The sequence below is a fragment of the Mobula hypostoma genome, chromosome 4 (genome assembly GCF_963921235.1).
Source record: "Mobula hypostoma chromosome 4, sMobHyp1.1, whole genome shotgun sequence".
Lineage (NCBI taxonomy): Eukaryota > Metazoa > Chordata > Chondrichthyes > Myliobatiformes > Myliobatidae > Mobula > Mobula hypostoma.
Genome location: NC_086100.1, coordinates 37228016 through 37239403, shown reverse-complemented (window position 1 = coordinate 37239403; position 11388 = coordinate 37228016). Strand labels below are relative to the sequence as shown.

The 11388-nt window shown below is 39.7% G+C and overlaps 1 protein-coding gene across 2 annotated transcripts in view; it reads right to left on the bottom strand.

Annotated features, from left to right (window-relative positions):
• Positions 1 to 819: 819 nt before the first annotated feature.
• LOC134344763 (acetylcholine receptor subunit delta-like) overlaps positions 820 to 11388 on the bottom strand; it is a 28928-nt gene continuing 18359 nt past the window's right edge. Inside the window, exons 10-12 of one of the 2 annotated variants that reach the window (XM_063044849.1) lie at positions 11037 to 11253; positions 9789 to 9916; positions 820 to 3813 (exon numbers count right to left, since the gene is read on the bottom strand). In XM_063044849.1, the coding sequence (XP_062900919.1) occupies positions 3631 to 3813; positions 9789 to 9916; positions 11037 to 11253 (528 nt within the window). In that variant the 3' untranslated portion in view covers positions 820 to 3630. The remainder of the gene's footprint in view (positions 3814 to 9788; positions 9917 to 11036; positions 11254 to 11388) is intronic. The other variant, XM_063044850.1, reaches the window with a different exon arrangement.

Genomic DNA, 11388 nt, shown 5'->3' with positions numbered 1-11388 from the left:
CATCATTTTCTGTGAATTCATTCACGTGAACTTTACCAAGGCTTTTGACAAGGTGCCACATGGTGTATGGTCTGAAAGGTTAGAACAAATGGGATCCAGGGTGAGGTAGCCAAATGGACACAAAATTGGTTCAATGGTAGGTGACAGAGGGTGGTGGTAGAGGGCTTTTTTTCCTAACTGGAGGCTTGTAATTGGTGGTTTACTATGGGGATTGGTGCTGGATCCACTTTTGTTCACCACTAATATTAATGATTTGGATGGGAATGTAAGTGGTATCATTTGTAAGTTAGTGCATAACACTAAAATCAGTAAAGAATGTTATCAAAAATTACAATGGATCTTGATCAACTGGGTCAGTCAGCTGGCAGATGGGGTATAGATCAGATAAATGTGAGATGCTGCATTTTGAGACAAACTAGGGCAGGAGTTGCACAGTAAATTGTTGGGCCCTTTGGTGTGTGATAGAATAGAGAGACGTGAGGATGCAGGTACCCATACTTGTAAAGTGCTGCCATAGTGAGTCTGGCTGTCGAAGAAGGTGCTTGGCACACTTGTCTTCTTCAGTCAGAATATTGAGTACAGAGGCTGAGACATTATGTTACTGATGTTGATAAAATCATTTTGCAAGATGTTGGTATGGCCACAGTTGGAGAACTGTATACAATTCTGGGTCACCCTGTTATAGGAACGATGTGGATGCAGGGTGGAGATAGGTCTCTACCAAAGGAGATGTAAGGTACTCCATCCTTGGGCAAGGTGTAGCACTTACTTAGCCCCTCGATCAGGGTCACGTGTATTCATGGGACCAGGTGGTGGATGGTCATATGAGCAGCTGATGCATATCACAAGTCCTGGTTATGCAATCAATGACATCAAGCAGAGAATTACTGAAGAGTAAAGACTGCGGTCACCTGTTTTGTAATAACACTGCCCAGAAGAAGGCAATGGCAAACCACTTCTCTAGAAAGGTTTGTCAAGAACAATCATGGTCAAGACCATGACTGACCACGTCATATGAAATGGCACATAATGAATGAATGTTATTAAATGGAAAGGGTGCAAAAAAGATTTACAAGGTTCTTGCTACATTTCCCATAAGAGGAGGCAGTTATATCACCCAAGAATGAGTCAAGCTCATAACATGTAAATGTCTGCACAGGTTTTTTGCTTGGGAAGAAGGCATATTACTTTAATTTGTTTTTACATGCTTGAATTCTAAGCAGAGAATTGATTATTAGTTTCTCTTGATATTGTATCTTTCTGCTGAAATTTTACAGAATGAATGGAAATTCCATTTTAAGCTAATGCTCTGATTTTTTTTTGTCAAAAAACAAATTTCAAATACCACAACAGAATATGCATATATCCGAACTTCAGTTGGTTCAATATCAATGAGATTAATCTCGCAAAATTTTATTTATTAGATAATCTGTAACCAGATGTATTATAATATAACCACACAAGATGCTATTTTGAGGTGAGGTGAAGTTGAATACTTAAAGGCACAGCCTAAAAATTGAGGATGCTTTAAGTTCTTTAAATAAATGTTAATTAAGTAAAGATTATTATTTTATCTGGTGAACTGTTGCCATTAACAAAGTATGGTATGAAATCTAATAGAGAAGTAAACTTTTGTACAACATGAAATAGAAATTACTCATGAACCAATAACTAAATAATTTTCGTAATGATTGCCGTTGTAAAGATTTAAAATTTAGTGCACATGTACTTTGGGCAATGTAAGCTATTTTGTTGTCTATCAAGACCTAAGATTTCCAATATTCACTTGTTCTGCCAGTGGGTACAGAAGAGCATTGTTTTGCATGTTGCATGTGTTCATTTGTCCTTTTCATAAAGGAGTTTGTTTTCTGTACTTGTATTCAAATATATAACCAACTCATAGTATTGCAGCAATACTGGTGGCTATGTTTCCTAATATAATTCTAACCAAGAGTCACATCTTACCCTTTATCTGGCTTCGGGCATTCTCATTACTGGCAGCTATCTATTACTGGAATTCTCATTCTTGGAAATGATTGATCATCTGGGGTGAGTCAGGGACTTCTGGGGTGCAGGCAAAGGACAAGCTTGTCAACAATGATACTGCAGTCACAGAGTCTTCAGAACAGGAGTTGGGATGTCATGTTGAAGTTGTATAAGCCTTTGGTGAAACTAAATTTGGAACATTGTGTGTAGTTCTGGTCATTTACTTACAGAAAAGGTATCAATAAGATTGAGAAAACAAAGATGATTTACAAGGATGTTGCTAACACTTGAGGACCTGAATTATAGGGAAAAGTTGAACAGGTTAGGTTGTTATTCTCTGGACTGTAGGAGAATTGGGAGATTTGATATACAAAATTATGAGGGGTATAGGTAGGGTAAATATAAGCAAGCTAGTTCCGCTGAGGTTATGTGACACTGGAACTAGAGATCATGGGCTAAGGGTGAAAGGTGAAATATTTAAGGGAACAAAGGAGAATTTCTTTACCTGGGGTGGTCAGAGGGTGGAACAAGCTACCAATGGAAGTGGAAGATGTGTATTCAATTGCAACATTAAAAGAAATTTGGAAGAATACATGGATGGGAGGAGTATGGAGAGTTATGGTCCACGTGCAGATAAATAGGACTAGTCAGAATAAATTTGACATGGACTTGAGGGCCAAAGCGGCCTGTTTCTGTGCTGTCATACTCTATGACCCTTTAACTTATTTATGCACTGCTCAATTGAGTGGAGATTGCCACACTTGGAGGAGTTAGCAATTGCTAAAATCTTGCCCAGATCTAGAGAAAATGTACCTTTAATGGCTGACATCTTTCCCAGTGTGGGTTGTGGGTCATGGGTCTGAAAGGCACAGGTCCTGGTTTTTGCAGAGGTTGGGGGTTTAAATCACCTAATGCCATTTCAGATATTTTGGACAAGTTTCATGATTTCCTTTTGCAGGAAACCTATATGAGTAACATAAATAAATACAGCAATGGCTTAGCTTGCCAATAAGCAGTGAAATCTACTTTCTAGGTTACCATGTCAACTGTCTTTGAAGAGTAATTACAACAGGTTATAAAGATGCTCAGGCAGTCTTTTGAATTTAATACAGGTTCATAGAGATTAAGAATGATTTTTTTTTTTAAAACAAAGCTCATTATAATGTTTCTACATGACAACCCTGTCTGTATTTTGGAAGTTTTTCATTGACTGTAAAGTGTCAGGATTTTTGACATTATGCTTCATAAAGGCAAGACTTCTTACTAACAGAATTGAAAGTGCGGTTGAATGTTGAACTGTCCTATTTTCTGGAAGTGAGTTGCAACTCAAGCCATTATTTTGCTGCCATTGTAGAGAATAATATTCAAGATTATCAGTGGGTTAGCTAATCTGAAAACAAAGAATTGAGTACAGCAGTACTTCTACATTTTTCTAATTATAACATGTTATTAGTGGTGAGCAGTTGTTATTACATTTGGTATTATTACATTTCCTTGAATGTTCGTGCTATATTTTTAGTTTTCTCTTGTGATGTGTTTCTTTGTTCTGTTTGTGTATGTGTGGGTGTGTGCCTGTGAGTGCGCGCACGCAAGAGAGAGAGTAGCCTCTCCAATAATTCTCCCTGTACTTTGCAGTTTCTTCAGTTACATACATCGTGGACGATCTGGTGAATACTCAAAGGGATCACCTTCGAATGGCAATGGTGGGGGATGATTGAGGGTTCCCATCACAAAAATGAAGATAGTTCCAAAGATCATTACTGGAATTATGATGAGCATGCACAGTCTGTCAATAGTCTGGGCCACTAGATTCCAGTTCTCAACTTCCTGAAATGGAAAGGGAAAAAAAAGTAATTTATTCTTTTGAATAATTTCATACAAAATTATCTTTGTTCTGTCTATTATAGCAGTGAATCAAATTGTAATATTAATTTAAAGTATGCTTCAAGAGTGCAAAGATCAAGTAAATATGCAATTTAACATTTTTTACTGGAACACGTTTCTAGTTGTGGAGCATTATGTAACACATAATAGAAGCAAATTTTCAAACAGCCCAAAATAGGAATAATTTTATGAAATTATTATGTACAGCAATATTGGAATATCAGGATTTCCTTCATGCATATGATGATACTTAACATATGGGTTTTCAGCTGACTGACTTTTCTTAAAAATCTACTGTAGCTGAAAACAGATCTGATAATATTCCAGGATGCTTCATGGAAGCACATCAGATAAAACTAACAATCGGCTAACGAAACAGTTACTTGTATATTAGAAAAGGTGATAAAAAGCTTGTTCAAAGGGGTAAATGTTATGGAATATCTTTGAGGAAGATGAAGTCCGATATATTGAGATACATAGGGAGGGAAATGCTGAAGTATTGGTGCTGTGGCATTGATGGTTATTAAGCACAGGATAATGGAATCTCTGGATGCTGAAAGAGCCAAACGGTGGAAAGCAGAAATCTTGGTGATGTAGGATTGATGCAGATTTCAAAGAAATTTTTTCCTTCTGGACCTACCAACAAATGGAGTGGAGGGATGTGCTCATGATGTATTGAGCAGAGTCCACCAATCTTTGAAGCTTAGACCATAAGACATAGGAACAGAATTAGGTCATTCAGCTCATCGAGTCTGCTCCACCATTCCATTATGGCTGATCCCGAAACCCACTCAACCCTATACACCTTTCTCACCTTATCCTTTGATCTCCTGACTGATCAGGAAACGATCAACTTCCGCCTTAAACATACCCATGGACTTGGCCTCCACCGCAGTCTGTGGCAGAGCATTCCACAGATTCACTACTCTCTGGCTAAAAAAAATTCCTCCTTACCTCTGTTCTAAAATGTCTTCTCTCAATTTTGAGACAACGTGCTCTAATTCTGGATACCCTCCACCATAGGAAACATCCTCTCCACATCCACCCTGTCTGGTCCTTCCAATATTCAGTAGGTGTCAATGAGATTCCCCCCCAACATTCTTCTAAGTTCTAGTGAGTACAGGCCCAAAGCTGCCAAACACTGCTCATATGTTAACCCCTTCATTCCCAAAATAATCCCTGTCAATCTCCTCTGGACTCTCTCCAATGACAGCACATCCTTTCTGAGATATGAGGCCCAAAACCATAGAGAGTACTCCAAGTGCAGCCTGACTAGTGTCTTATAAAGCCTCAGCATTATCTCCTTGCTTTTTTATTTTATTCCCCTTGAAATAAATGCCAACATTGCATTTGCCTTCTTTACCACAGACTCAAACTGTAAGTTAACCTTCTGGGAGTCTTGCACGAGGCCTTCTAAGCCCCTCTGTACCTGTGATGTTTGAACCTTTTAGCCATATAGATAATATTCGCACTATTCTTCCTTTTACCAAAATGCATTATCATACATTTCCCAACACTGTATTCCATCTGCCACTTTTTTGCCCACTCTTCCAATTCGTCTAAGTCCTGCTGCAATCACATTGCTTCCTCAGCACTACCTACCCCTCCACCTATCTTCATATCATCAGCAATCTTTGCCACAAAGCCATCAATTCCATTATCCAAATCATTGACAAACAATGTGAAAAGTAACTGACCCCTGAGAAACACCACTAGTCGCTGGTAACCAACCAGGAAAGGCCCCCTTTATTCCCATTTGCTGCCTCCTGCCTGTCAGTCATTCCTCTATCCATGGCAGTATATTTCCTGTAACACTAATTGCATTTCATCGGCTTTGTATCTGTACTTGGCACAAGATTCAAGATTCAAAAAACTTTATTGTCATTCTAACCATACATCAGCTCTGCAGGGCAGAATGAGACAGCGTTTCTCAGGAGCAGTGCAATCATAACATAACAAATGCAACACTAAGTAATAAACATAACAATAAATAGTAAAACACAACAGCCACATGTCAGTTAAAATCAGTTATAAGTGTCCAGTGCAAGTTAAAAGTGTCCAAAGCAGAGTCAGGTGGAGCAGCTATTTAGCAGTCTGACTGCCTGTGGGAGGAAGCTGTTTAGTAGCCTCGTGGTTTTAGTTTTGATGCTCCTGTAACGTTTGCCTGATGGCAGAAGAACAAACAGTTCATGGAGAGGGTGTGAGGGGTCTTTAATGATGTACCGTGTCTTCTGGAGGCATCGACTCTGAAAGAGGTCTTGGACATAAGGTAGGGAGACCCCAATAACCTTCTCTGCTCCCCTAACCACCCTCTGCAAGGCTTTTTTGTCGATAGCACTGCAGCTGGAGTTCCAGGTTGTGATGCAAAAGGTTAGTACACTCTCAACCACGCCTCTGTAGAATGTAATTAAGATGTTAGTGGGGAGTGATGCTTGTTTAAGCTTCCTCAGAAAGTGCAATCTCTGCTGGGCTCGTTTCGCAATCCCAGTGGTGTTCCTGGACCAGGTGAGATTGTCCGAGATCTGCACCTCAAGGAACTTAATGTTTTCCACTCTCCCCACTGTGGAGCCGCTGATGCTGAGGGGTGTGTGCTCAGGCTGAGACCGTCTGAAATCGACGATCACCACCTTGGTTTTGGTGACATTAAGCATCAAGTTGTTATCCCTGCACCAGCTCTCTAGGTGTTTGACCTCCTCCCTGTACATAGTTTCATCATTTTTGCTGATGAGCCCCACCACTGTGGTATCATCTGCAAATTTAATGATCAGGTTCTCCTTGAATCTGGCTGCACAGTCATGTGTTAGCAGTGTAAACAGCAATGGGCTAAGCACACAGCCTTGTGGGGATCCAGTGCTCAGTGTGATGGAGTCAGAGATGTTCCTGCCAACACGGACTGACTGTGGTCTCTCTGTCAAGAAATTCAGAATCCAGTGACACATGACAGTGCTAGGGCCAAGCAGCGACAGTTTCTCCACTAGTCTCTGTGGGATGATGGTATTGGACGCTGAAATGAAATCAATGTACAGGATTCTGGCATAAGTGTCTTTGTTGTCCCAGTGAGAGGGAACTGTGTGCAGTGTGGTGGATATTGCCTCCTCTGTAGAGCGATTTGGACGATAAGCAAACTGTTGAGGATCCAGTGATGAGGGGAGGCTGGCTGTGACATGAGGCTTGACAAGCCGTTCAAAACATTTCATCACTGTGGGGGTCAGGGCAACGGGACGGTAATCATTCAGACAGGCTACAACTGATTTCTTTGCTACAGGGATGATTGTGGAGGTTTTGAAGCATCTGGGGACAATAGCTTGACTAAGGGAGATGTTGAAAATGAAAATAAATTGAATCTAATCTAATCTAATTTATGTTATTGGCTAATCTGTCCTCATATTTCATCTTTTCCCTTCTTATAGCTTTTAGTTGTCTTTTGTTGGATTTTAAAAGCTTCCCAATCATCCTACTTCCCACCAACTTTTTTTTACCTTATATGCCCTTTCATGGCTTTTGTGCAGTCCTTAACTTCCTTTGTCAGCCACAGTTGGCTACCCTGCCATTTGAGAACAACTTCTTCAGTGGGACATACAGTACCTATCCTGCACCTTATGAACTATTCCCAGTTACTTCAGCCATCTCTGCTCTGCTGTCATCCCTGCCAGTATCCCCCTCCAATCCACCTGGGCAAACTCCTCTCTCATGTGTCTGTAATTCCCTTTACTCCATTGCAATACTGATACATGTGACTTATGTTTCTCCCTCTCAAACTGCAGTATTAATTCAATCATATTTTGATCACTGCCTTCTAAGGGCTCCTTTACATTAAGCTCCCTAGTAAGATCCGGAATATTACACAACACTCAATCTAAGATAGCCTTCCCCCAAGTAGGCTCAAGCACAAGCTGCTCTAAAAAGCCATCTTGTAGACATTCAACAAGTTCCCTCTCTTATGATCCAACACCAACCTGATTTTCTGAATCCTCTTGCATATTGCAGTCCCCATTACAATTGCATTATTACCATTATTACATGCTTTTTCCAGTTCCTTTTGCAATTTTAACCCCACATTTTGGCTACTATTTGGAGGCCTATATGATTCCCATAATGTTTTATTTTTAACCCTTGCAGTTTCTTAACTCCACCCACAAAGATTCAACATTCTCTGACCTTATGTCACTTATTTCTGGAGATGTAATCCTATCTCTTACCGGCTGAGGCACACCACCACCTATGCCTTCCTGCCTTCCTGCCTGGCTTGTCGATGCAATATATATCCTTTGATATTAAGTTCCCAACTATGGTTTTCTTTCAGCCATGACTCAGTGTTGCCTGCAACGTCATACTGATCAATCTCTAATTGCGTCACGAGTTCATCCACCTTATTCCAAATGCTACATGCATTTAAATACAGCACCTTCAGTCCTGCATTCTTTGTCCTTTTGAATTTTGCCTGTAAGGTACAATTTAACTCTTTCTCTTTCTGCCTCTTATGTTCCTGAGCATTCAAGATGCTGTACCAGACCATGATGCAATTGGTCAGAATACATTCAACAGTGCATCTGTAAAGTTTGTTAGGGTGTTTGATGACAAGCTGGGTCTTTTTAACCTCCTAAGTAAAGGTGCTAGCAAACTTTCCTTATGCTTGCCTCTGTGTGCTGGGCCCAGTTCAGGTTGTCTGATATGTTAACACCCAGCAATTTAAAGCTACTAACTCTCTCCACTGCCAGTGCCCCAGTATAGTCTGTTGAATGTTCACCCTCCTTCCCTTTCCCTGAAGTCAACAATCAAACTCTTTTTGTTATTTTTGCAGCATCTCTCAACCAGGTGATATTATCTCACTTCAGTAAGCTGACTCATTGCCACTTGTGATTCGTCCAACGATGTGTCATTGGCGAATCTGAAGATGGCATTAGAGTTGTGCACTCATGTGCTTATGAAGTCGCTGATGACTGTGGCATATTCATTTAGGACCTCTGATGAATCCTCGAATGTGGTCCAATCCACCAATTTGAAGCAATCCCAATTTCCTCTGCTTTTTCTGCCATCCAGCTCTTTGTAGTCCTTTCACCAGAGCTGCTCTCATCAGCCTCTCTGTTTGTAAGCAGAGTGGGCACAGCTAGGTGGCTGAATTTACCGAAGTGCAGGCTAGGGTAGGAGTGGTAGGCTTTCTTGACGGTGGTATGGCAGTTGTGGAGTGTGTTAACTCCTCCAGCACTACAGGTGATGTATTGATAGTAGATTGGCAGAACCTCATCAAGCTGGCCGGATTAAAGTTTCTTGCCATGATGTAACAGGCACCACGATACGTTGCTTCCTTTCTGTTGATCACGGCTGTTAGATCCTCAAGTGCAGCATCATTACAGCATGAGAGGTCATTTGGACCATGAAACATAATCTTACTATCTCATGGAATTTTTAAAATATTATTTTATTTAGAGATCAGACTCTTCTGGCCCAGTGAGCAAGTTATGTCCAATTTCACCCATGTGACCAATTAACCTACTAACCCATATGTCTTTGGGATGTGGGAGGAAGCTAAACCATGGTCACGGGAAGAACCTACGAACTCCTTATAGACAGCTGCAGGAATTGAACCCAGGTCACTGGTGCTGTAATAGTGTTACACTACTGTACCAAGAATTATTCACTTTGTAATTCAAGAATGAATCCCTTGCCCTATTCCCCATTTCTTTATATTAAGGAACAGTTCACTTACCCAACTCAAAACCCTAGATCACTACTGGTCAGCATTTTTCTCCTTTACCAACTATTTTTGTCTATGCCTGAAGCTCTACAGCTTAATGCACACTGTTTCCCATCTACTGATAAGCACTTGTTTGAGAAGATAAATATTCTAGGTGATAAAATGCCAGTGAAAATCAAATCAATTATAATAATGCAGTGTCTTGCTTGTTAACTGAACCTACCTCATCATAGGCATTTTGATCTTTTATGTGTTTCACGATGCAATTTGTCCCATCGATGCCCGATTTGATTTCTGCATGAAGCTGGTCTGAAATATCCATGTTATCATTCCCACTGCTCCTAAAACCTGCTTTAAAACACCAGAATTTTCACTTGTTGTAAGACATTTCTGAATAAAGTCTGTGTTTGTATTCAGATTACTTGAGACAAATTACACAAGAAGCTTGGATTCAGTTTCTCCACTTTGTCCTGATACTTAGATTCAGGAAAGAGAAATTCTAATTTGGAGAACTCTGAAGCCAAGTTCAGCTTAACCTTTTTTAATAACTTAAAATTATTAATATAATAAATTATTATAATAATCTTAATATATTAAAATTATTAATATAAATTAAACTTGAAAAATTGGATTATAAAATAGACAGTCATGCATCATTTTCATTAGCATATCTTAATCTAATATTACTCATGATATTGAAAATAAAAGTCTATTTTAATTATTTAAAACCATTTAATTCAGAATAAAGAGCCGTCTTCTGAAATTGAGCTTCCTAAGATTGAAAGTAAGTGAAGGTATTAAGTTTTTGTTACACTTGATTAGTTTCAGACAAACTTTGCTCACTTCCATTCTGTTCAAGCCATGATTCAAATCAAGGAACATCTTTTATATTTCCTAATGACAAAGGAAAGGTCATATCATCCCATCAAGTCCATGCTGGCTCACAGATAAATCCTATTCTCTCTACTAATTTCTCCCTGTAACCTCTTCTCCACATATTCCTATCAACCCCCACCTGATTCTATCACTCCTCTACACAGTAGTTGCCATTTGGAATGGCCAATAAATTCACCAAGCCATACATCCTTGAGATGTGGAAGGGAATCTGAGGCCCCATGATCACCAGGCAATGTTCAGGCAAATACTGTATCACTGGATGGTGAGATTGAATCCAGGCTGCAAGAGCTGTGAAGCAGCTTCTCTGTTTGTTGCACCATTGTACCGCCCTTGCTCCAGTTTTATGCACTTCCTCTAACAGCTCAAGAAAGATAGCAGATGAAAAAGACTAGTCTGTTTTAACATTTACATTGATGTTCGGTGTGTATGTTAGGAAAGGCAACATAAAAGGAGTTGTGCATCACTGTATTGCATGCCACAAGATCCAGCAGCACCAGTGCCCGAACTAGTAACATGAGGAAACTACTGAGAGCAGGATGTGAAAGATGGGCTAGAGAAATTAAAAGATACTCACCAATAGTTGGAGTCGCTCGTGGTGTCAATCCATGGCGTTCAGATTGTTTTTCAAACATAAGTTCACTTCTAGATTTGATGTTAAAATATTCTTGTGCTTTGGAAATGTATCCAATGGAACTGCTACGACGTAGCATCAAATTGTTCTGCCAAGCTGATGGCTCATCTTTGGTAGCACGTGACATGTGGAGAATCCGTGGGAGTTTTTTCAAAAAGAGCTGGAAAATCAACGTAAAATTAATTGTAAGGATGAATGTTTTTAATTCTATCCCCACATTTCTAATTTCACTCAGATCATTCTGAAGGACTATGGTTTTGTTTGAATAGAATTTTGATGTTTTAGTTTCTCTATT